General features: G+C 42.5%; 1 protein-coding gene across 3 annotated transcripts in view; it reads left to right on the forward strand.

Moving 5' to 3' along the window:
• LOC121291485 (AT-rich interactive domain-containing protein 1A-like) overlaps positions 1–27,129 on the forward strand; it is a 138,051-nt gene that overhangs the window by 97,568 nt on the left and 13,354 nt on the right. For 2 of the 3 annotated variants that reach the window (XM_041212726.1, XM_041212728.1), the window contains exons 8-15: positions 1,035–1,350; positions 3,356–3,501; positions 12,722–12,831; positions 19,521–19,730; positions 20,929–21,136; positions 26,035–26,167; positions 26,659–26,831; positions 26,987–27,122. In XM_041212726.1, the coding sequence (XP_041068660.1) occupies positions 1,035–1,350; positions 3,356–3,501; positions 12,722–12,831; positions 19,521–19,730; positions 20,929–21,136; positions 26,035–26,167; positions 26,659–26,831; positions 26,987–27,122 (1,432 nt within the window). The remainder of the gene's footprint in view (positions 1–1,034; positions 1,351–3,355; positions 3,502–12,721; positions 12,832–19,520; positions 19,731–20,928; positions 21,137–26,034; positions 26,168–26,658; positions 26,832–26,986; positions 27,123–27,129) is intronic. The other variant, XM_041212727.1, reaches the window with a different exon arrangement.

The following is a 27,129-nucleotide window of genomic DNA, read 5'->3' on the forward strand; positions in this document are numbered from 1 at the left end:
CACATCTTCCCAAATTTGATCCTTTGTCCCCACTATTCAGTTTAAAACCCTCTCTACTTCCCTAGTTATGTGGCTTGTGAGGACACCAGCCCAGCAGAGTTCAGGTGTAGACCATCCCAATGGTACAGATCCCACTTTCCTCAATACTGGTGCCAGTGCCCCACAAACCGGAACCCACTTCTCCCACACCAGCCTTTGAGCCATCATTCATTTCTCTGACCTTATTTGTCCTATGTCAATTTGCACGTGGCTGAGGTAATAATCTAGAAATTATTACCTTTGTGATTTGGCTTCTTAATTTGGTGCCTAGCCCCTCATGCTGACAATGCAAAGCCTCCTTCCTCGTCCTGCATATGCTGTTGTTACCTATATGGACCACGACCACTGAATTCTCCCCCTCCCACTGCAAGTTCCTCTCCAGCCCTGAGCAGATGTCCCAAATCCTGGCACCAGGCAGGCAACACAACCATCTGGACTCTTGCTCTTTGCTACAGAGAACAGTGTCAATCTCCACACTTGCATTCAAATATGGTTCAAGGGATTTCCTCCCTTTATATTGTACCACTGTCATCTGTCTCTTACCAAACTGTCCATGCTGTTTTCTCCATTGCTATGGAGTTGAGCTGGCATAAAACCTCGGCATGCTGCAGCTGTGGGTGAGGTGAAGGGTGTATTTGTGTTTTACAGGATGGGGAGTAACAGGTTCCCATTTTAATAATGTCACTGTGTAATCTTGTATCTGCTGATCATTAATTCACTTTCTTCACTTATTTTGGGGTCAATTGTTGTCAGCATCCTGTCAGCATCTAAGGGTTGAGCTCTATTTTTGTTCACCTTCTATCTGGACCAAGGCAGATAGATTGAGGTAAAAGCAAAATACTGATGAAAGATAATTGAGCTGAAGTATTAACTCTGTGCCTGTCTGCACAAATGATGCCTGGCTTGCTGAGTTTTGCCAGCATTTTCTGTTTTTGTTTCCAATAGATGAAGGCGCATTTCTGCCATGCTTATTTTTTCACCTTCTGTTTAAACAGGGGGCTATCCTCGACAACCCAACTATAACGCAATGCCCAATGCAAACTACAGCTTGGGTGGCACCATGAATGCAATGACTGCTGGCAACCAAATGCATGGTCAGGGTCCAGCCCCACCTTACGTTGGAATGCCACCAGGGAGGATGGGCCCTGCGACAATGGGTAACCGACCGTATGGAGGCAATATGACACCGAATACAGCAAACCTATCGGCACAAATGACCTCAGGAATGTGCCCACCACCAGCTATGAACCGCAAGGCTCAGGATGCAGCTGTTGCTGCAATGCATGCAGCGGCAAACTCGGTACAGAACAGGTAAGTGGAGCAGCGAGTGCATGGCCATAAGATTGAAATAAAATTGAAGGCACTGCAATGGGAGCCACTAAAATGGTGAAGAACATGAACTGAGAAGCTATTTGAATTTTGAGGCATTGTGTTTTAGTAACATAGTATAGTGGGATGTCGTTTTGTAACCTGGGCTCATTGTACAGAATGACAGTGAGCATATTACTGGAGCATTCATTTGATCAAAGTTGCTGGGGCTGGGCGGTATCCCGAGGGTTGGGAGATCAGGTACTGGGGTGGGTACCTGGGCTGTAGAAAAGGTCCTTGAATTGGGGGTGGGGTGGAGGGTTATCTGTTATGGTTATGTATATATAGTTGCATCTATCTCCTGGTCAATTGCCTGAAGAATGCTGCAGTGGAAGGTATGGTGGTTGCCTATGCATGGGTGTGCACCTTCAATATCTTTAATTGTATGAAGGCTAATTACCTCCAGCACAGAAATGGAGACTTAATGAGGAGAATTGGGATTGACAGTTGAACTGGGAATTGATTAGTGCAGTTTTGCAGGAGTGAACTGCAGCAAGTAAACAAGTGCAAGCTGCTGGAGGAGTCCAATCGCTCTGGTGTGTGGTATATCAGGTGGTGTTCAATGGTGCTAGCTTTGCAGCCTGTTGCTGCTATATCTGGGTTACTGGGGGTAGGTGAAGTGGGAAGGGGAGAAACTTATTGTACCCATCATTATCTGAACCTGGATAATTGTCACATTCAGGAGATTAGGCAAAACTGTGTGTAGTCATGCTTTTACTGTTGTGTCAAATTTACACCCGCATTTGGTCATATTTTTCCAATAGTTAATATGAAAAATATGGTGTACAGTTGATTGGCAAGGTCTATGTTTGTTGATTCTGAATTCTGTAGCACATTTGTACAATTTTTTTCTCTCCTCCCCCCCCCCCCCCCCCCCCGCAAAAACCCCCAGATTTCTCCCGGTGTCTGTGCAAAAAACATGAATCCGGAAGCTTTGATTATTATGTCAAATGAGTTAGATTCAATGTGCTGATGCACTAGTAACTGTTGCCTGAGAAGCAGGATGGAGTAGGCAAGGGGCAGTTCAACAGAAGTCAAATATACTAAAGCCACAACTAGGTACAGTGACAGAATCTGGCAGTTCAAGATACTAAAATATAAAATTAAAATATAAAGTCAAATGGATGTTATCTAAATGACAGGTCTGAGTAGGTTTAATTTTTTTCTTGTTCAGCGTTTGCATAGTACAGGAGAATTCTCAATTATTTACTGTTAGGCGGCTGTGCAATGTATCAGACTGTGAAACTATTTCCTTTTTAGGAGGATTCCAGAACAGGGGACATAACCTTGGAAAGTTAGAACTAGGCAAGACTGTAGTGTTGTGAAGCAGAAGGATGTGGAAATGTGGCATCCCCCACTCCCAAAAAAGAAAAAAATCTGTTTGGGCTCAGAGTCAATTGGAAATAAATGCAAAACAGACTTTTGTTGGGTAAAGGTATTTAATTTTATGGAACCAGGGTGGGTAGTGGGAATTAATAAATAGATCTGCTATGATCTAATTGAATGGCAAAACAGGCTCAAAGGTCTGAGTGACTCACCTCCGTTCTTGCTATTGAACTTATGTTTGGGTGAGGGATGATCACCCAAATTACACCATCATTCTGAAACTGTTTGAATTATTGTAACTTAACCTGGTGTTGGGTGGTGAGGTATGCTTGTTCTGTTTACCTTTGTTCTTGGTACGCCATGTGATTAGCTAGGCACAAGGCTGCCAGTGACCTGAGCATCTGAATCACACATTCTTAAAAGTTGACCAGTACATGAAGTCATGACTATCTTCATTTGATGTAGTACCAGGAAGTCTATGCCCATTTGTGCGAAGTGGGTTTATGACCACTTTAGACCCATTGTACTTTCAATCTTTTGTAATGTGTATGAGACTTGTGCACCAATCAAAGGTGGTGCTTAATTCTCTTGTTTCTCACTTATTTCCCCTTTTCTAATGCAGGCAACCCGGTTATCCAAACCTGAATCAGGGAGGAATGATGGGTGCTGGCTCCCCTTACAGTCAAGGTATGAACAGTATGGCTGGGATGATGAATCCACAGGGATCTCCATATTCCATGGCTGGAAACATGGCAAATAGCTCTACAGGTAAGGGTGCAGTTACCAGACTTGGTGGATGAGTACAGTGGTATAAGACAGTGACAACACATGAACACTGAGTGATGTCTGTGGTTTCTGCCTTAAATATTTCTTATTAATGGTCCTGCCAAATAAAGATTATCACAAAGTATTAATCACAAACTTAGCAAAAAGCAATAGAAGTGACTAGTCACTTGTCAGCTGTGGCTTATTGGGGAACAATCTAAGTCAGAAGGTTGGGGGTTCAAGTCCCACTCCAGAAACTTGAGCACATAATGCAGGCTGACATTTCAGCTTAGTACTATCAGGCCATCCTAGAGTTGGTTTTGTGCAATGAGAAGGGATTCATTAATAATCTTGCTATGTGGGGTCCTATAGGGAACAGTGACCATAACATGATAGAATTCTTCATTAGGATGGAAAGTGAAGTAGTCCGACGTGAAATTAGGGTCCTAAATCTAAACAAAGGAAACTATAAAGATATGAGGCATGAGTTGGCTAAAGTAGATTGGGGAACTTCATTAAAAGGCATGATGACGGATAGACAATGGCTATTACTTAAGGAACGAATGTATGCATTGCAACAGTTATACATTCTTTTCTGGCTCAAAAACACAACAGGAAAAGTGTTATTGTCATAGAGTCTGAGGGCTACAGCACAGAAAAAGGCCCTTCGGCCCATTGAGTCTGTGCCGGTCAAACAAGTACCTAACTATTCTAATCCCATTTTCCAGCACTAGGCCCATAGCCTTGTATGCCATGGCATCGCAAGCGTACATCCAAATACTTCTTAAATGTTATGAGGGTTTCTGCCTCTACCATCCTTTCAGGCTATGATTTCCAGGTTCCCACCACCCTCTGGGTGAAAAAATTCTTCCTCACTTTCCTCTAAACTTCTCGCTCCTCATTTTAAATCTATGCCCCCTGGTTATTGATCCCTCCACCAAGGGGAATAGTTCCTTCCTGTCTATCCTATCTATGCCCCTCATAATTTTATACAGTGGAAAGCAATTTAACAAAAGTCTCTTCAAGTTTGGCCGTTTAAACAAAATTCTAATGCTTTATGTTATAAATGTTTAGAAAATTAAATATCCAGTGAAGGATGCAGAATTGGGCATAGATAGTTTAGTCTAAGTGGATAATGCAGCACTTCTACATGAAAAAGAAACATTTTTTTCTCCGTGTTTATTCTTGGTTATTTGAAAACAGACTTCCAAGTTCTACTGCCATAATGACTAGTGATATACAAGAAACAAATAAGCTTTATAGTTTCAATGTTTCATAGAAGCAGTACAAATTACACCTTATTTATGGCAATAAGTGCCTCACGTGTAGGTCCTCTGAGCAGCACAAATGTCAAGAAAATGCCAGTTTTTTTTTAAAAGAGGCATCTATCGATAACTTGCTTAACTCAGGTTTGTTGTTTGCTTTTTCCCCTATTTCCAATCACTAGATGAAACAGTCTTTTACTTCTGAATATTGTCAATATGGTGAAATTTACACAAAGTTTGTCAAGCTTTTTAAAAATTTATTCATGGGATATGGGCATCGCGGGCTAGGCCAGCATTTATTGCCCTTCCCTAATTGCCCTTGAGAAGATGTTGATGAGCTGCCTTCTTGAACTGCTGCAGTCCATGTGGTGTAGGTACACCCACAGCAGTGTAAGGGTGGGAGTTTCAGGATTTTGACCCAGCAACCGTGAAGGAATGGCGATATATTTCCAAGTCAGGATGGCTTGGAGGGAACTTGCAAGTAATGGTGTTCCCATGTGTCTGCTGCCCTTGTTCTTCTAGATGGTAGTGGTCATGGTTTTCGAAGGTGCTGTTGAAGGAGGCTTGGTGAGTTTCTGCAGTGTATCTTGTAGATGGTACAAACTGCTGTCACTGTGCGCCATGGTGGATGGAGTGAATGTTTGCGGATGGGGTGCCAATCAAGCAGGCTAATTTGTCCTCGATAGTGTCAAGCTTCTTGAGTGTTGTGGGAGCTGCACTCAACAGGCTTTGTGGGGAGTCAGGAGGTGAGCTACTCGGCGCAGGACTCCTAGCTCTGACCTGCTCTTGTAGCCACAGTATTTATATGGCTAGTCCAGTTCAGTTTCTGGTCAATTGTAACCCCTAGGATGTTGATGGTGGGGGATTCAGTGATGGTAATGCCACTGAATGTCAAGTAAGTGGCTCAATCATGGCTAATAAAAGAAATTAAGGATAGTATTAGATCCAAAGAGGAGTCATATAAAGTTGCTAGAAAAAGTACAAAGTCTAAGGATTGGAAGCAGTTTGGAATTCAGCAAAGGAGGACCAAGAAATTGATTAAGAGGGGAAAAATAGAGTATGAGAGTAAATTTGCAAGGAACATAAAAGTGGACTGTAAAAGCTTCTATAAGTATGTAAAAAGAAAAAGATTAGTGAAGACAAATGTAGGTCCCTTACAGTCCAAAACCGGAGATTTTATAATAGAAAACAAGGAAATGGTAGAGCAATTAAACAACTACTTTAGTTCTGTTTTCACAGAGGAAGACACAAATAACTTCCCAGAAATGCTAGGGAACCAAGGGTCTGGTGAGAAGGAGGAATTGAAAGGAAATTAGTATTATTAAAACAATAGTGCCTAAGAAATTAATGGGACTAAAAGCTGATAAATCCCCAGGGCCTGATCATCTACATTCCAGGGTGCTAAAGGAGGTGACCATGAAAATAGTGGATGCATTGGTTGTCATCTTCCAAAAATATGTCAATTCTGGAACTGTCCTGGCAGTTTGGAGGGTGGCAAATATATTTTAAAAAAGAGGGAGGGGGAAAGTGGTGAATTACAGATCGGTTAGCCTAACATCAGTAGTAAGGAAATGTTAGAATTTATTATAAAAGATGTGATAACAGGACACTTAGAAAATATCAATGGGTTTAAACAAAGTCAACATGAATGTTTGAAAGAGCAATTATGTTTGACAAACCTACTGGAGTTTTTTGAGAATGTAACTAGCAGAATAGGTAAGGGAGAACCAGTGGATGTGGTGTATTTGGATTTTCAGAAAGCTTTTGATAAAGTCCCACATAAGTGGTTAGTGTGTAAAATTAAAGCACTTGCGATTGGGGGTATTATATTAACATGGATTGCGAATTGTTGAGCAGACAGGAAACAGACTAGGAATAAATGGGTCTTTTTCGGAGTGGCAGGCGGTGCCTAGTGGGGTACCACAGGCATCAGTGCTTGGACCCCAGCTGTTCACAATATCAATGATTTGGATGAGGGAAGCAAATATAATATTTCCAAGTTTGCTGATGACATGAAACTTGGTGGGAATGTGAGCCATGAGGAGGGTGTTAAGAGGCTTCAAGGCAATTTAGACAGGTTGAGTGAGTGGGCAATTACAAGGCAGATGCAGTATAACATGGATAAGTGTGAAGTATCCATTTTGGTAGGAAAAACAGAATGTCAAGAGTATTATTTAAATGGTGATAGATTGGGAAATGTTGATGTACAAAGGGACCTGGGTGTCCTTGTGCACCGACAACTGAAAGCAAGTATGCAGGTACAGCAAGCAATTAAGAAGGCAAATGATATGTTGGCCTTCATTGCGAGAGGACTTGATTACAGGAGCAAGGATGTCTTACTGCAGCTGTACCGGGCCTTTGTGAGACCACACCCTGGAGTATTGTGTGCAGTTTTGGTCTCCTTACCTAAAAAAGGATATACTTGCCATAGAGGGAGTGCAGCGAATGTTCACCAGACTGATTCCTGGGATGGCAGGATTTTTGTATGAGGAGAGATTGGGTCGACTAGGCTTGTATTCACTGGAGTTTAGGAGAATGAGAGGGGATCTCATTGAAACATATAAAATTCTTTCAGGGATGGACAGACTCTACTCTGCCTCTTTTGTACTCTGGGTGGGGGCCTTCAATGTCCACCACCTAGAGTTGCTCGGTAGCGCCAATACTGACGGAGCTGGCTGAGTCCTAAAGGGCATAGTTGCTAGCCTGGGTCTGCGGCAGGTGGTGAGGAAACCAACAAGAGGGAAAAACATACTTGACCTCATCCTCACCAACCTGCCTACCGCAGATGCATCTGTCCATGACAGTATCAGTAGGAGTGACCACTACACAGTCCTTGTGGAGACGAAAGCCCGCCTTCACATTGAGGATACCCTCTATCGTATAATGTGGCCTACCATTGTGCTAAATGGAATAGATTTTGAACAGATGTAGCAACCTGAGACTGGCCATTATCAGAAGCAGAATTGTACTTGAACGCAATCTGTAATCTCATGGTCCAGCATATTCCCCACTCAACCATACCATCAAGCCAGGGGATCAACCTTGGTTCATTGAACAGTGCAGGAGGGCACGCCAGGAGCAGCACCAGGCATACCTAAAAATGAGGTGTCAACCTGGTGAAGCTGTAACACAAGACTACTTGCATGCCAAACCGCATAAGCAGCAAGAGATAAACAGAGCCAAGTGATCCCACAACCAATGGATCAGATCTAAGCTTTGCAGTCCTGCCACATCCATTCGTGAATGGTGGTGGACAATTAAACAACTCACTGGAGGAGGAGGCTCCACAAATATTCCCATACACAATGATGGGGGAACCCAGCACATTAGTGCAAAAGATAAGGCTGAAGCATTTGCAAGAATCTTCAATCAGAAGCGCTGAGTGGGTGATCCACTTCAGCCTCCTCTGAGGTCCCCAGCATCACAGATGCCAGTTTTCAGCCAATTCGATTCACTCCATGCGATATCAAGAAGTGGCTAAAGGCACTGGATAGTGCAAAGGCTATGGGCCCTGACAATATTCCGGCAATAGTACTTGTGCCCTGGAACTTGCTGCACCCCTAGCCAAGCTGTTCCAGTACAGCTACAACACTGGCATTTACCTGGCTATGTGGAAAATTGCCCAGGTCTGTCCTGTACACAAAAAACAGGACAGATCCAACTGGGCCAATTACTGCCCCATCGGCCTACTCCCAATCATCAGTAAATTAATGTAAGGGGTCATCAACGGTGCTATCAAGCGGCACATGCTAAGCAATAACCTGCTCACTGATGCCTAGTTTGGGTTCTGCTGGGGTCACTCAAGTCCTGACCTCATTACAGCCTTGGTTCAAACATGGCTCGAGGTGAGGTTAGAGTGACTACCATTGACATCATGGCTGCATTTGACCGAGTGTGGCATCAAGGAGCCCTAGCAAAGCTAGAGTCAATGGGAAGCGGTGGAGGGAAACTCTCCACTGGCTGGAGTCATACCTAGCACAAAGGAAGATGGTTGTGGTTGTTGGAGGTCAGTCATCTTGGTTCCAGGACATCACTGCAGGATTTCCTCAGGGTAGTGTCCTCGGGCTAACCACCTTCAGCTACTTCATCAATGACCTTCCTCCCATTATAAGGTCAGAAATGAGGATGTTTGCTGATGATTGCACAATGCTCAACACCATTCACGGCAACTCAGATACTGAAGCAGTCCATGTCCAAATGCAGCAAAACCTGGACAATATACAGGCTTGGGCTGACAAGAGGCAAATAATACTCGTGCCACACAAATACAAGGCAATGACCATCTCCAACAAGAGAGAACCTAACCATCGCCCCTTGACGTTCAGTGGCATTGCCATTGCTGAATTCCCTATTATCCACATCTTGGGGAGGCTTATCACTGACTAGAAACTGAACCAGTCATCCAAATACTATGGCTACAAGAGGCCAGAGGCTAGGAACCCTGTGATGAGTAACTCACCTGACTCCCCAAAGCCTGTCCACCATCTACAAGACACAAGTCAGGAGTGTTATGGAATACTCTCCACTTGCCTGGATGAGTGCAGCTCCCACAACACTTAAGAAGCTTGAAACCATCCAGGACAAAGCAGCCCACTTGATTGGCACCAGATATTCACTCCCTCCACCACCGATGCACAGTAGCTGCAGTGTGTACCATTTACAAGATGCACTGCAGGAATTCACCAAGGCTCCTTAGACAGTGCCTTCCAAACCCATGACCACTACTATCTAGAAGGACAAGGGCAGCAGATAGATGGGAGCGCCACCACCTGGAAGTTCCCCTCCAAGTGACACACCACCCTGACTTGGAAATATATTGCCATTTCTTCACTGTCGCTGGGTCAAAATCCTGGAACTCCCTTCCTCACAACACTGTGCGTGTACCTACACCACATGGATTACAGTGGTTCAGCACCCTCTCAAGGACAACTAAGGATGGGCAATAAATGTTGGCCCAGCCAGCGAAGCCCACATTTCGTGAATTAATTTTAAAAAAGACTGGATGCAGGGAAGATGTTTCCTCTTCTGCGCTCTTGGGTGATCATAAGAGAAGAAATGGTGCTATTTTGAAGAAAAGCAAGGGAATTCTTCCCTAAGTCCTTCAACTAACATCATTAAAACAGATCATTTATCATTTAGATGTTTGTGGAAACTTTCTGTATGCAAATTGGATACCTGTTTCCCATATTAGAATTGTGATTACGCATTTGAGGTGTGTGCTGGAGCTAGCACAGAGATCAATAAACCACTTTCCAGGGATTGAGGATTGGTATGACACCAATTCAGGTGCCCTATGGTTGTAGAATATTTGTCCCATATTTGATAGGGACGTTGGTTAGATCACAGCTACAAGCTTGTATTAAGAGCACTGAAGTTCTACCCTTCGGCATCCAAACCATCCCCTGAACTGCGTCAACTTAAGTTGTGTAAGCAGTGCTCAGAAAGGCTCTAGGATAGTTCAGCTTTCCTGTATCCCAAGTTGTTGAGAATTTGTAGTATGCTGTGCTTGATGTAGCATTGGGCTATATAAATTTTCTTTCAAACAAAGGAATTTTCTGACAGCTAAATAAAACTATGTCTGTAAGAATAACTGAGGCTGTATTTTGTTAGAAAGAATGGTGAGAAAGAACTTGTATGCCTACAGCACAGTTACATCCTTGGGACAACGCAAAGTGCTTCAATGCCCGTGAATTACTTTTGAAGTGACAGACACTTGGTTGCTCTGTTCCTCTACAAAACAACTTGTCCCTGAAAAAAGTTGCATATGCAGCAAATGAGGGGAACCTTGATTTAATTTGATTTTGATGTTTGTGGAAAAATACTGCTTGATTTGAGATTCTATTTGGTTAGTACATGGGATTGTTTTTACAGCCACCAGAACTAGGGTTTGAGGCCTTGACTTAACTTCTCAGCCAAAAAATGGAATCTCCAGCACTTCCTTAGTACTACACTTACATGTCAGCCCAGATATATACCAAAATATGAACAAGGAGCAGAAGTAGACCATTTGGCCCCTCGAGCCTGATACCCCATTAACCTATCACCCCCTCGATTACCAAGGATCTATCCACCTCTGCCTTAAAAATATTCAAAGACTCTGCTTCCACCGCTTTTTCAGGAAGAGTTCCAAAGACTCACGATCCTCAGAGAAAAAATTTCGCCTCATCTCTGTTTTAATAGGGCGACCCTTTATTTTTAAGCGGAAACGCCCTCTCCACATCCAGCCTGTCCAGACCCCTCAGGATCTTATATGTGCCAATCAAGTCTCCTCTTACTCTTCTGAACTCCAGCAGATACAAGCCTTGCCTGTCCAACCTTTCCTCATAAGGCAACCTGCCCTTACCAGGTATTAATCTGCTAAACCTTCTCTGAACTGCTTCCACTGCATTTACATCCTTCCTTAAATATGGTGACCAGTACTGTACTCTATATAACTGAAACATAACCTCCCTACTTTTGTATTCAATTTCCCTCACAATAAATGGTAACATTCTAATAGCTTTTTCTAATTACTTGCTGTACCTGCGTACTAATCTTTTGCGATTCATGCACTAAGGCACCCAGATCCCTCTGAATCTGAGCCATGCAATCTCTCACCATTTAGGTAATATGCTTCTTTTTCATTCTTCCTGCCAAAATGGACAATTTCACATTTCCCACATTATACTCCATTTGCCAGATCTTTGCCCACTCAACCTATCTATACCTTTTTGTAGCCTCCTTATGTCCTTTTCACAAATTATTTTCCTACTGATCATGTGTCATCAAAAATTTGGCAACAATCCCATCCATCCCTTCATCCAAGTTATTTATATAAATTCTAAACAGTTGAGGTCCCAACACTGATCCCTGTGGCACACCATTGTTATATTTTGTCGACCTGAAAAAGACCCATTTATGCCTACTCTCTGCTTCCTGTTAGCCAGTCAATCACCTTTTCATGCCAATATGTTACCCCTACAGCATGAGCTTTTGTTTTACGCAAAAACCTTTGATGTGGCACTTTATCAAATGCCTTCTGGAAATCTAAGTACAGTACATCTACCGGTTCCCCTTTATCCACGGCATATCTCACTTCCTCAAAGAACTCGAATAAGTTGGTTAAACATGATTTCCCTTTCATAAAACCATGTTGACTCTGCCTGATCACCTTGAACTTATCCAAGTTCCCGGCTACAGCTTCTTTAATAACAGCTTCTAACATTTTCCCTATGACAGATGTTAAGCTAACTGACCTGTAGTTTCCCACTTTGTGTCCCTCCTTTTTTGAATAATGGAGTTACATTTGCTACCTTCCAATCTGATGGGACCGTCCCGAATTTAAGGAGTTTTGGAAAATTAAAAGCAACGTGTCAGCTATCTGCCTAGCCACTTCAGTGATTCTGATGGTCTGGAATAGATCTTGAACACACCACCTATGACTCTGAATGGTCTTTCCAGAGTCAGTCTGACACTTCAACCTATGGTAACCACAGATGTTCTTGTTTAGTAATTGAAATATTCCTAACCGCCACATTGCACAGTCCCCATAAACTGGTGGCAGGGTTGCTGCTGTGCATATATGTACTAATTACGTAGAATGAACAGGAAAACTTAGAATGGTTACATTGCAGAAGGAGGCCATTTGGCCTTTCACGTCTTCTGGCCTGAGCAGGCAGATGGGCATTGGTCTATTGTCTCATCCAAAAGGTGGCACCTCCGACAGTGCAGTGCTCCCTCAGTACTGCACTAGAGTAACAGCCTAGATATATATTCTGGTCTCTGGAGTGGGACTTGAACCCACAATCTTCTGGCTTAGAGACAAGCTACCATTGAGCCACAGCTGGCACCTTAGCTTATCTTCTAAATTTATTTAGCAAAAACATAAACTGTAGTGGTGATTTTTTTTGTAGACTTCTGACGCTTGATTAACCATGTACTGACCTTGTAGTTAACACTATTCTCTCGCATTCCTGTAGTTATGACTCCCAGTCCTGAGATGATGGCACTTGGGGAAGGAAAGTTACCACCGACACAGAAGGCAAACAACAAGGCGGATGGAATGACGAAGGCTGAACTCAAATCAAAGGTGAGAATGCAAGTGAAGTGGTACTGGGCACCAACCAAGGGTGGTGCTGCATTCTGGGAGCAGATGGGAATACTGAATGTTGCTGTGCTTCACAAAGAACAGCTGCTCCTTACTCTGGCTTTGATACATCTGCTTGAACCTATTTTAAAATTCATTTGCGGGATGTGGGCATTGCTGACTGGACCAGCATTTATTGCCCAGTGAACATTGTGTTTGATTTATTCCTGATAAATTTGAACTCGTGGAATGAACGATTGCCATTTTTGCAGATTAAGCATTTTATACTTGTGGCACCCATTGTCACCATCAGTTTTCACCAGGTCAGCTACAGCATATTAGATGTGAGTAAAACTCCCTTTTGCTGTGTCCAAGCAATTAGCCTTAATTCAGACCTTTGACATTTTATTAGTGCAGTGTTTTTGCCCAACATTTTTGAGTGGGGAGCCTCCTGATGTTGACACCCTCAAGGAGACCCTCAAAGACATTGCATCTACTCAATGGGAAAATGTGTTGGTATCAGTGTACAGCAGCAGGAATGTGCTAGTAACTAAAAAAAAAAATTAGACGGCATTGATTGAGATCTTAATGACCTCATGACCTTCGAAGGTTGCCTTGCAAATTCTCTAAGATCTAAGAGATGCTAATTTGCCAAGATGTGCATTCATGTTCTTTTTAACATCAATCATCTTTCGTAGCCTATCCGAATAGATTTGGCTGCATGTGTTGAATTTTGGGGCCATGCCCTTTAGGAACTGGGTTGAAACTGATAAAAGTTATTTCAGAAAAGTTGCTTGCAGAGATCTTCACCTTTCCCTTGATATAGTTTCAAAGAAGGTTCTTTTCTAACCTGGTGCCAACTAGTTTCCCGCTCTTTAGATAGTTGAAAATTTCTTGAGAGATGTTACCACTGATAAGCTGTCGCATGGTCATGTTTGGCAGATATGTGTTTGTATGTTGTGTATTAAGCATATTACAATGGGCATGTTTTTATTCTTCCATGGGACGTGCGCACTGCTGGCAATCTCAGCATTTCTTGCCCATCCCTAATTGCCCTTGCGAAGCGGTGGTGAGCTGATTTGAACCTTTGAAATCCGTCTGGTGTAGGTACGTCCACAGTGCTGTTAGGAAGGGAGTCCCAGGTTTTTTGACACAATAAAAGAACAGTGATACAGCTCCAAGTCAGGATGGTTTGTGGTTTGGAGGGGAATTTGCGATTGGTGGTGTTTCCATGCATCTGCTTCCCTTGACTTTCTAGGTAGTATAGAGTTCAGTTTGGAAGGTGCAGTTGCAGGAGGATTAGCGAGTTACACTGCATTGTATCTCCTACGCAATGGTATGGTACACATTGCTGCCACTGTGTGCCAGTGGTGGAGGGATTGAATGTTTAAGGTAGTGGACGGGGTGCCTATCAAGCAGGCTGCTTTGTCCTGGATGGTGCAGCTCCAACAACAACACACACAAGAAACTCGACACCATCCAGTACAAAGCAGCTGCTTGATGGACACCCCACTCCTGACTTTGCCTTGTGGATAGTGGACAGGCTTTGAGGAGTCGGGGTAAGCTACTTGCTGCAGAATTTACAGCCTTTGACCTACTCTTGTGGCCAACCTATTTTTATGGCTGATCCAGTTAAGTTTCTGGTCAGTGGTAACCTCCCAGGATGTTGATGGTGGGAGACTCAGCGACGGTAATGGTATGTGCATAACATTCTAATTTGGACCGTAACTTGAAGAACCCTCACTTATTAATACTGTAGCTGTACAACATGGGCTTAAGAGTAGGAGGAGGCCATTTGGCCCTTCGAGTCTGCTCCATTATTCAATTAGATCATGGCTGATCTGTTTGTGGTCTCAATTCCTCTTTCCTGCCTGCCCCCCCATAACCCTTGACTCTCTTGTCTATCAAAAATCTAACTATTGTCCCAGTCTCTACTGCTCTCTGGGGAAAATAATTCCACATACTAACAACCTCTGAGAGAAAGCAATTATCCTCATCTCAGTCTTATGAGGGAGACCTCTTATTCTTAAACTGTTCTAGTTCATCTCCCCACACAAATGGAAACGTTCTCCCAGTACCTACTCTATCAAGTCCCCTCAGGATCTTGTATGTTTCAATAAGATCATCCCTCAATCTTCTAACTCCAATGAGTATAGGCCTGACTTGTTCAACCTTTCTTCATAGAATAAGCCATTCATCCCAAGAATGAGTCAAATGACCCTTCTCTGTACTGCTTCCAATGCAATTGTATATTTTTTCAAATAAGGAGTCAAAAACTGTACACAGTAATCCAGATATGGTCTCACTAATGCTGTGTACAGGTGCAGTAAAATTTCCCTATCTTTATATTCCATTCCCCTTGCAATAAACATCAATATCCTGTTTGCCTTCCTAATCACTTGCTGTACATGCATACTAAGTTTTTGTGATTCATGTACCAGGGCACCCAGATCCCTCTGTATCAGAGTTCTGCAATTTCTCTCCATTTAAATAATATACTGCTTTTCTATTCTTCCTCCCAAAGTGGAACGATCACATTTTCCCACATTATACTCAGTCGACAAAATTTTTGCCCACTCATTTAATCTGTCATTGTAAACTCTCTGCCTCCTCTTCACAACTTACTTTCCTACCTATCTTGGTGTCATCAAGTTTACATTTGGGCCCTTCATCCAAATCATTGATGTAGATTGTAAATAATTGAGGCCCCAGCACTGATCCCTATGGCACTCATTACAGCTTGCCACCCAAAAAAAGACCTATTTAACCCTAATCTCTGCCTCCTGTTAGCTAACCAATCCTTTATGCATGCTAATATGTTACGCCCTACACCATGTTCTCTTTGTACCCTTTGATTTGACACCTTTTGGAAATCCAAGCATACAACATATACAGGTTCCCCTTTATCCACCTTGCTTGCTACTCCCTCAAAATCTCTTAACAAATTAGTTAAACACTATTTCCCTTGCACAAAGCCATGTTGATTCTGCCTGATCACATTTATGCTTTTCCAAGTATAACCTCCTTAATAATGGATTCTAGCAATTTCCCTATGGCAGATGATAAGCTGACTGGTCTGTCATTTCCTGTTTTCTGCCTCCCCCTCCTTTCTTGAATAAAGATGTTACATTAGCCATTTTCCAATCCACTGTGACTCTTCCAGAATCCAAGGAATTTTGGAAGATTATAACCAATGCATCTACTATCTCTGCAGCCACTTCTTTTAAAACCCTAGGATGTGGGCCATCTGGTCCTGGGGATTTGTCAGTCTTTATGTCAAATAGTTTTTCAAACACCTTTTCCCTAGTGATGGTGATTGTTTTAAGTTCCTCCCTCCTGTTCACCTTTCGATTTTCAACTATCTTTGGGAAGTTTTTTAAGTCATTTGCAGTGAAGACAGGCACAAAATACCTGTTCAACACTTCTGCCATTTCCTTGTTTTCCATTATCAATTCCCTCTCTAGGGGACCAACTTTAGTTTACTCTTTTAGTCACTCTTTTCCTATTTAAATACTTATAAAAAACAGATCATAAGAGTTTCTACATTACTAGCTAGCTTTTGCTCAAAATAAACTTTCTCCCTTTTTTGGTAATTTCTTTGCTGGTTCTTAAAATCTGATCAATCTTCTAACCTAATACTAATCTTTGCAGATTTGTAGAGTTTCTTTCAATTTGATACAATCCTTAACTACTTTATTCAGTCATAGATGATGCATTCTTCTCAGAGTCTGCCTGTCTTACTGGGATAAACCTTTGAGAGTTATTAAATATCTCTTTAAAAAGTCTGCCACTGCATCTCAACTGTCCTACCTTTTAACCTAGTATCCCAGTTCAGTTTAGCTAGCTCTGCTTTCATGCTTTTATAATTACTTTTATCCAGGTTTAAAAAGCTAGTCTTAGACCCACACTTCACCCCTTCAAACTGAACATGAAATTCTGTTGTAATATGATCGCTATCAGCTAAAGGTTCCTTTACCATGAGGTTTTTGATTAATCCTGTCTCATTGCTCATTACCAGGTCTAGAATAGCCTGCTCCCTTGTTGGCTCTTTAACATGCTCTAAGCAATTGTCCCACATGTACCTTATGTACTCATTTTCCAGACTAACTTTGCCAATCTGATTTGTTGAATCTCCATATAGATTAAAGTCACCCACGATTATTGCAGTACTTTTCTTACACACCCCATTCATTTCTTTCTGTATACTCTGTCCTACAGTGTAATTCCATAAACTTCCCATGAACGATCTTTTACCTTTCTTATTTCTTGCCTCTACCCACGCTGATTCTACATCTTACTCTTTTGAGCTAAGTTCATCTCTCACTACTGTACTAATGGCATCCTTAATTAACAGAGCTACCCCACCACCTTTTCCTGGCTTCCTATCCAAAATGTCAAATACCTGTGATAGCAATTAGCTCATACATATTTATTTCTATCTGTGCTAACAATTCATCCATTTTATTACGAATGTTGCACACATTCAGATACAGGTCCATAAACTCTTGTCTTTTTACCATTTTTGCAATCTCTGACCTTATCGTCTGGTACAGTCTTAAGTTTGTGTGCTCTGTCCCATTCAGCCACATCCTGGTTATTTTAACCCAAATTGCTATCCTGCTCAAGTAACTCGTTATCCTTTGATTTACTATATCACACCTCACACAACCCCTTCCCCTCCATAATTTGGTTTAAAGCCTCCTCTACCACCTTAGTTGTACAATTCTTTAGAAGACTGGTTCCAGCACAGTTCAGGCGAAGCCCATTCCAATGGTATAGCTCCATCTCTTCCCCAGTATTGGTACCAGTGCCCCATGAATTGAAACACATTTCTCCCACACCAGACTTTGAGCCATGCATTCATCTCTCTAATCTTATTTACCCTACACCAATTTGCCCTTGGCCCAGGCAATAATCCAGAGATTATTATCCTAGCTGCTCATAATCCCTAAGCATAACCTCTTTCCTAGTCCTATCTGTGTTGTCGGTACCAACATGGACCACGACAACTGGATCCCCCCCCCACTCCCAGTGCAAGTTCTTCTCCAGCCCCAAGCAGATGTCCTGAGTCCTGGCACCGAGCAGGCAACACGGCCATATGGGCTCAGGCTTTCGGCTGCAGAGGACTGTGTCAATCCCCATGACTATACTGTCCCCTACTACCACGACTTTCCTATTAACTCCCCTTGCTTGAATGGCTTCCTGCACCATGGTGCCATGGTCAGTTCATTCACTTACATTGCACTCCCCACTTTTGTTACCTCAAACCTATTTGGACAATTGCAAGGGCTGAGACTCCTCTAACTCTGTCTTCTTGATCCCTTATCTGCCTAATTTGCAGTGGTACCCTCCTGTCCTTCACCGCTAACCAAGTTAGAAAGCCCTAAAGTAAGGGGCGTGACCGCCACCTGGACTAGTATCCAGGTAACTTTCCCCCTCCCTGATGCATTGCAGTGCCTGCAGCTCAGCATCCAGCTCAAATGACTGAGCTGAAGCTCCATGAGCTGCTGTTACTACAGACATGTTTGCCCTGGATCACACTGGTGTCCAGAAACACCCACATTCTGCTGTTGCAACACATCACCTGCCCTGCCATCTTTATTATGTGTTAATGAATTTATTTTTGTTAATTTATAATTAAAACTCTACTACTCCCAATGAGCATTACTATTACTAGTAAACTTTACTACTACTAATGAAACCGTACAATATGAATAAATTGCAAGTTTTGAAAGATAAATTAGCAAAATACTCACTAACCAATTACTTACCTGTTTCCCTGCTCCCTCATTCACCAAATTCCCAAGTTCACATTCTGTGACTAGCTGCACTTAGTGTTGCGTTGCTATCTTTGTGCTTGTTTATTTCCAAGTGGACTATCTGTTTGAATACTGAACAGTTCACCTCAAAGAGAAAATTTGTGGATTTAACAGGAAATATGATTTGTGGGTTTAAGCGTTTAACCCTGTATTTAGTTGATCACCTGTAAAATGTACATGTTTATCGGATGTTTAAAGAGAGTGAGATTATTCCAGTACAATTGGAATTTGTCCAATAAACTGTTATGTATCGAACAAGATTTTGTGCATTGAACTGTTGAACTTCAGAACATCAGCTGGTTTTAAGGCATTTTTAAATGTATGTTAATGGCTTAGGGCTGGTACATCTTCTTGGTATGTGCAGTTATAAGAACTTATAACCACAAGGAAGTGCTTATGAACAACTCACTCAAATATTGAAGTATGTGAAATGTCATTGGAACTTTCTACTCTGATTAGATTGATTATTTTTCAGCACTGTTTCTCCACCTGGATTTGCAATTGGGTATAAGTGATAACAAGTTGACCATGGACATGCATGAGGTGCCGAAGTAGCTTGTGTTGATTCTGCCTCACCAGTCATGCATTTGACTCTGTATGATTGTCTCTGGATTTGCATCTGTTCTGAATGTACATGATGGTTTTGCTTTTCATCATAATTGTTTCAACACGTTGAAGAACCTGAGCACTACCAAAACACTGGCTGAGGGGGCAGCAGTTCTTTTTTGGCTTGTTATCTTCACCTGTTCAGATAAATCATTTGTCTGTATGGGCTCTTCATGTGAATCTTAAGCAAACTATTTCCTGTCTCTAGTTGGAGCTTTATGGTTGGGTATCTAATCATCAGTAACTGACGGACATGTCTCTTCTCAGAAGACCAACTCTTCCACGACCACGAATGAAAAGATCTCTAAACTGTACGAACTGGGCATGGAGCCGGAGCGCAAAATGTGGATTGATAGGTACTTTGCATTTATGGAAGAGAAAGGAACAATGATGACAAATCTCCCTGCGGTTGGCAGGAAACCGTTGGACCTTTATCGACTCTATATGTCTGTCAAGGACATTGGAGGACTAACGCAGGTGGGTGTGGAGGATATTGATTGTCTTTAGCTGGGATTTCAGGTTGCTCAGGTTTATGGACTTTTTTTGTTAAACTATTCTACACTGAAGCTGCAGTAAATACCGTATCGTGAATGTTTTATTTTTAAAACTTGTTTCAATCCCATTGTTAGTTTCTTTGCAAATTGTTTTTGCACAGTAATACTTCTTGGTAGTTTGGATGCTTGACAATACTTACTGATAGTTTATTGGAATAATTACAGCTCACTTGTACATAGTAAGAACACCCTTCCAAAGGCCTTGTGTATCTCTATCCTTTGTGTACATCAGTAATTCTGGCCTAGGTTTTATAGATTAAATACGGGACTAGTCAATTTTAGATGAAGCTCTGATGGAAGCTAATTCCGTATGATGTCCTGAGATGCCCATCCTGTTTCTCCATCTCATTAACTGTTCACTTGAACTTTTTGTTTGGTGTTGTGTGCGGAGGCAGATAAGTACATAAGATGACCTGTGCACTGTTTTTCAACTCAACAGAAATAACAGGGCTCAATTCAGAGCTCTGTGAAGTGGCTATATTTCAAAAATTGGTCCCTTACAGTTCAAATTGTGCTAGTTGGAGAGTCTTGGACCAGTGGACATAGTCTAAAAATTAGAGTCAGATCTTTCGCAAATGAAATTGGAAAATACCAATTGACTTTTTAAATTTTTGAACCTAGATTCAGACTTAATCATAACACACTTACCACATTACCCTCAAACTTAGTACGAAACCTATCATATTATGGTCACTCTTCACCAGATGATCCTCCCCTCTAAGTTTACTATTTAACCCCATTTTGTTACATAAAACTCGTTCTAAAACAGCCTGTTCATCGTTGGCTCTTCAACATTTTGTTCTATAAAACAATCTTGAATGTATTCATGAGAATGTATTCCATGAACTTGTCCTCCAAGCTACTTTTGCTAATTTGGTTTGCTCAGTTTATATGAAGATTGAAGTCTCCCAGGATTATTATTATACCCTTGTTATATGCTCCTCTAATTTGCTAATTTACGCACTGTCCAACACTGATTATTTCTAGTGAACCAATAAACTACTTCTGCCCTATGTTATTTGTTATATTCCAACTGATTGTTCAGCAATACTAACTGGGAACTGTGAGGCTGAGTTGTTGTGTATTCACCACACTGCAATAAACCACTACTTCTTCTTCAGGTAAATAAAAACAAAAAATGGCGTGAACTGGCTACCAATCTGAACGTGGGCACCTCGAGCAGTGCAGCCAGCTCACTAAAGAAACAGTATATCCAGTGTTTGTTTGCCTTCGAGTGCAAGATCGAGCGAGGGGAGGATCCTCCACTAGACATCTTTGCTTCCGTAGATTCCAAAAAACAACAACCAAAGATACAGCCTCCTTCTCCAGGTGAGTATGACGGCAGCTCAGGTGCAAGGGCTTTCCATCTGTTCAGTGCAGGTCGATTGGTCCTGAAGCTGTAATTTGTATAAGTACTGGCTTGCTTTATGATGTACACAGTGCCAAAGTTAGAAAGATAAGACGAAAAGATCTAAATAATGATTTGTGTTTTCACGTGTAACACATGAATGACTGATGATCTCACATTGTTGCAAAAGCCCATTTTTATCCTGTTTGCATCATGTGCTTTTTATTGAAGTAAGCTGGTTGGGAACGCCATACTGCCAGTGTGAAAATTACCATAACAGCATTAATAAAATAAAATTAACTGGAATTGTGAAAATTTCTCCACTTGGTTTTCAGATTCTTGATGTACCAGTTGTAAATGACCTCAATTTAGTAAAATGGCACAAGGCTCTACTGTGAATTTGCAGCTCATTAGATAAATCATAAGTGAAGAATGGTTACAGAACACTTGAGGGGTAGCCATAGTTTGGACCCTAGGTTTGTTCTCTCCCTTTGGGCAAATTTTATGTTGGCTTTTGCTGTATTAACTTTTGTTTTCCTGTTTTCTTATTACAAATAGCCCCAGTTTTGGACCCAGGACCATTCTTAGTGTTTCCTCCAGTGGCTTCCTTTGTTGTAGATGTTGTTTTTGTAGTGGTGGTAGGGTAGTTCATAGCTGGTAGTGTTTGAAGATGTTTCCCGCCTGTCTCTCCTGCTTAAAGTATAGCCCACAAGTCGTAGACTGTTATCATACCTTGTACCTGGTAACTTCCCTTAATTCAATGATTGTATTGGTGTGGGTAATTCATGATCCCAGCATGCTTTGCTATAATGATATAATCATTCCAGCACTGCCTCACTGAGAGTATTCAGTACCAGAGATTAACTGGACGTAAATGTTGTCCTTTCCCTCTGAGGCAATCTCTTCCTGCTCTTTTTGTGTATCAGGTACAAGCGTCAGAAGCCGGGTCACTGGCTGCCTGGCTGCCCATGGCACTCGTACAGGAATAAGCCATTTAGCTTCTTAAGTCTGCCCCACCAGGCTTATGCTGGATATTTTGTGTTATACAAAAAGATCTGGAGACAGTTTGTGTGAAAGGATTTATTTCAGCCATTTCTTAAGAATGCTGCTTGTTTAGTAATGCTGTGGGATAAAGCCTCACATTGGGTATGATCTGGAAATGCAATTAGACAAACTCTGAAAGCACCTGTGCATCTTTAAGGAAAGCAGCAAACATGTGATGTTATCATCTCTGCCTAAATCCATCATTGCCTCTCCTGCTTTTTTGAAAGTGGCAAGCTCCAGAGGAGGCTGTTAACTGAAGCAAAGCAAAAAAATCTGTCAACTGCCTAGCCTTGAGAGCAAAACTTGAGCCTTGATTAGAAAGACATTATTTCAGGTTCATTTTTAAAACTGCATAAGCATGTATATTTCCTAGAGAAACTCTTGAAGGGTAAAATTCACTGAACTGCTGATTACAGTTTTAGGTCCCGTCCTTTGTTAAAGGGATTTCCAATGCTTTGCCCAGGACAAGCTCACCTTTTTTTTATATTATGTCATGGAAATTGGGCATCGCTGGCTAGGCCATTTGTTGCCCATTGTTATTTGCCCTTAAAGTGGCAGTGAGTCACCTTCTTGAACCGCTGCAGTCCATGTGGTGTATGTACAGCCACAGTGCTGTTAGGAAGGAAGTTCCAGGGTTTTGACCTAGCGGCAGTGAAGGAACGGTGATGTAGTTCCAAATTAGGATGATGTGTGGCTTGGAGGGGAACATGCAGGTGGTGGTGTTCCCATGCATCTGCTGCCCTTGTCCCTCTAGGTGTTACAGATCTCTGGTTTGGAAGGTGCTGTCGCAGAAGCCTTGGTGAGTTGTAGCAGTGCTTCTTGAAGATGCCATTGTGCGTTTGTGGTGGAGGGAGTGAATGTTTGTGGATGGGTGCCAATTAAGTGGACTGCTTTGTCCTGGATGATATAGAGCTTCTTGTGTGCTGTTGAAGCTGCATTCATCCAGGCAAGTGGAGAGTATTCCATCACACTCCTGACTTGTGCCTTGTAGAGGTGGACAGGTTTTGGGGAGTCAGGAGGTGAGTTATTCACTGCAGAATTCTCAACCTCTGACCTGTTCTTGTAGCCACACTGATTATATGGCTGATTCAGTTTCTAGTCAGTGGTAAGGCCCCCCCCCCCCCCCCCGCCACCTGCCGTGGTGTTAGTGGGGAATTCAACGATGGTAATGCTATTGAATGTCAAGGGCAGATGGTTGAATCCTCTCTCGCTGGAGATGGTCATTGCCTGGCACTTGTGTGGTGCGAATATAACTTGACACTTAGCAGCCCAAGCCTGAATGTTGTCCAGGTCTTGCTGCATATGGACACAAACTGCTTCAATATTTGAGCAGTCAAGGATGGTGCTGACATTGTGCAATCATCAGCGAACATCCCCACTTGTGACTTTATTATGGAAGGAAGGCCATTGATGAAGCAGCTGAAGATGGTTGAGCCAAGGACATGACCCTGAGGAATTCTTGCAGCGATGTCCTGGGACTGAGATGATTGACCTCCAACAACCGCAACCCTCTTCCTTTGTGCTAAGTATGACTCCAACCAGTGGAGAGTCGCGCCCCCCCTCCCCATTGCCAATTTTCTTAGGGTTCCTTGGTCACATACTGTCTTGACGTCAAGGGTAGCCACTCTCACCTTCCTCTAGAGTTCAGCTCTTTTGTCCATGTTTGGACCAATGCCGTAATGAGGTCAGGAGCTGAGTGGTTCTGGTGGAAACCAAACTGAGCACCAGTGAGTGAAAAATGTTTTTATAACATTTGCATTTGCGTCTGTCTGTCGTGTGCCAGTTCTTACGCACTCTGGCTGCATGCTGTGCGCATTCTTTTGATCAAGTTTCCCACAAACTTGTCAGATGGAAGTGGGAGATAGAGACTGAACCTGCTACCATTGGTTTTCTTCTTCTGTTGGCCACCAACTGGATGTTGAACCATTTTAACAGACTCAGTAAGAAACCCTAGGACAAGAAATCACTCTGCGGTGCACTGCCTTCATGTACAGGTCTTCCAGGCTCCCTGCCGGCTGAATTGTTCTCTTTGGGGCCACTATTTTACAGAGATGTCATCAAGTCCTAGGACAGTAGTTTGTTAGTGAGTTTGGAATTTACTTAAAGGTTAACTGCAGATTTTTAATTTCATAAAGCAACCTAACCGGGAGATTGATTGAAGATCTGTCCATGGTTGGCAGAGTCAGTCCTTACATGGACATTGCCTGCGTGAGCACTGCAAAGACAGGATCACATGGGGAAAGGAAAGAATTTAAGGAATGTTGGCCCTGCCCACTGGCTCAAATGACATTCCAGCTGACTGTTTTGTGTGCTGCCATCCCGGATTCCCTGGAGGTTTCCAGGTTCAGGAAGTTGATGAATGGGGAGAGTGTTATTAATGTGAATGAAACTGATCCCAGTCGCCCTACTGCAATGTAACCTAATCCCATTGCCACAGAGTAAGGGGAGCCCAGCCACATTCTTAAGTCAGTGAGATGTCACTGAGCAGGAGGGAAATCCCCTGACTGAGCAGGGTGAAAAGGTGAAACAGGGCAGGGTGTAAATAAGGCTGCCCTTCTATTGACCTTCCTTGCTTGCAGTTAATGAATAGTAGCATGAGTCATCAGGGCTACTGTAGTACCTGAGAGAGCATATAATGATTAACACAGTATTGTATACCAGTAACGAGTCACTCGAGTACCCGAAACTGCACCATCCATGACAGGAGTCATTACAACTCTTCGTATACAGCAGAACCTGAAACACTGATGACTGACACATGCTCTCATTACAGCTTTTAATGAAAAAAGAGTTGCATTTAGTTGGTGCCTTTTATGACCACTGGATGTCTCAAATTGCTTTACAGCCAATGAAATACTTTTGACATGTACTCACTGTTGCCACGTGGAAACGTAGCAGCCAATTTATGCCCAGTAAGCTCTCTCAAACAGGAACAGAGAATACTGTTCTTGTGATGTTGGTTGAGGGATGAATATTGATCAAGATGCCAGGGATAACTCGCCTGCTGTTCCCTTCAAAATAGTGCCATTGGGATCTTTTCTGTCCACTGAGGGTAGGCGAAGTGTTGGTTTAAAGTCTTATCTGAAAGTGGACAGTGCAGAACTCCCTCAGCATACTGCACTTTTCAGCCTTGAATTTTAGGCTCAAGTCTTTGTGGGAATTGACCCCTACCTATTGACGCAAGCAAGAGTGTTAGCAACTGTGCCACAATCGACGCCAAATGATTTGGATATGACCATAATATTTAAATCCAATACAATGATGGTAATTATCAGCAGAAAATAATACCTGAAGTAATTATTTGTTATTAAATTGATTTTGTTGGTCTGGTCTCATTTGAACCCCTACTGTGGGCTCTCTGATCAAGGAGAAGGGTCAGTCTGAGTTGTACCACCCCCCCACCCCACAAGAAGAATCCAGACAGATCCTGCTCTTCACAGCCCCTTGGGCTTGTGCTGAGTGTGTGAATGTCTGTGGAGACACTCATCTGTTCCTTGTTCAGCTCATTATGGATTGACAAAGCTGCTATAGTTACTGATCTACCTCCTCCCTCCCAACTGAGGTTGATAATATGCATGTCTTGCCAGTACAGCTGGAATTGCAGTGCTTAGAACCTTGGAAAATCATTACTGTTCAGTGAGAAGGAATGTAATGAGTGAGAGCGTGACGTTCTCTTCCCTACTTCTTCCCCCCCTCGTGCGCCCTCTCAATTATCTTTCACATCATAGATCAGTATTACATGATAGTATTGGCATACTTCTGAGGCTTTCCAAGAATTCTGAGCCATTGTGACTCCATTAAATGGTAATCTAAGCAATGATTTTTTTCTTTGCAGCTGGTTCAGGTTCCCTGCAGGGTCCTCAGACCCCACAGTCCACCAGCAGCTCGATGGCAGAGGGAGGAGATATAAAGCCACCGACGCCCGTCTCAACACCCCATAGCCATGTTCAACCAATGCCAGGTTCCAGGTAAACTCAGTTGTAATATAAAAAGGTGCACCAGCTCATAAATAATTGCAGCCAAATTCTCAATTCATCTGATTTGATTGGGCTATTGATTGTGGGCTGGCAACAGTAATGATAGAGTTGTCTGCTCTTCAGTAATTGTTTTGTTTGGGAACAAATCAGTGAGTGAAACAAAGGATGGTGGGGAGGCACTAGTACTAGTTTGGGCATGGAACTGATGAAGGTATGGGGATGATTGGACCATGAGAGAAGAAGAAAAGTAAAGCTGAGCAGAATGGGTTTACATTGCATTAATGCCAAGTGTAATTGGCAGATTTAAGAGATGAGCAGCCCATGGAATGTAATCTGTCACCATCCAGTTGAGGAGCTGATTGTTTTGTGATACTTCCACCCAACATTTCTATCTAGTGTTATTTAGTTGTGAGCATGGTTAAGAAGGAAGTGCCATCTTGCAAAAGACTTACACCTCTCTAAAATGCTGTATTAAAACTCAGGAGCAACTCTGTGAGTGTCCAGGATCCGTTTGCAGACAGTAGTGACCCAGCTTTCCAGAAGAGGACCACCGTGACTCAAAACCCTGCGTACCCACCCAACATGAATACCACGGATTTAATGGCCCGCATACCATATGAGCCCAACAAGGATCCATTTGGTGGAATGAGGAAAGGTAGAAATAGTTAGCTTTTAAAACTATTTCCTGAAATGGAAACTTGTTTTATATGGTTTGGTAAATAAATTTGAGCTATTGGCCAGAAGTCATCTTACCAGTGATTTGGGGTGGATTGTTTGTATGTAACCTAGTGAAGCTCATCTCTCTCCCAGCAGCTCCTGGGACTGACCCTTTCATGTCTCCTGGACTCGCTCCCAATACTGGAATGGGAGACCCTTACAATCGCCCCCCTGCAACAGGTATGGGGCAGAGGCAGCAGTATGCATATGGATCTGGATTTGAGAGGAGGTAGGTC

Source organism: Carcharodon carcharias, chromosome 19 (assembly GCF_017639515.1).
Source record: "Carcharodon carcharias isolate sCarCar2 chromosome 19, sCarCar2.pri, whole genome shotgun sequence".
Classification (NCBI taxonomy): domain Eukaryota; kingdom Metazoa; phylum Chordata; class Chondrichthyes; order Lamniformes; family Lamnidae; genus Carcharodon; species Carcharodon carcharias.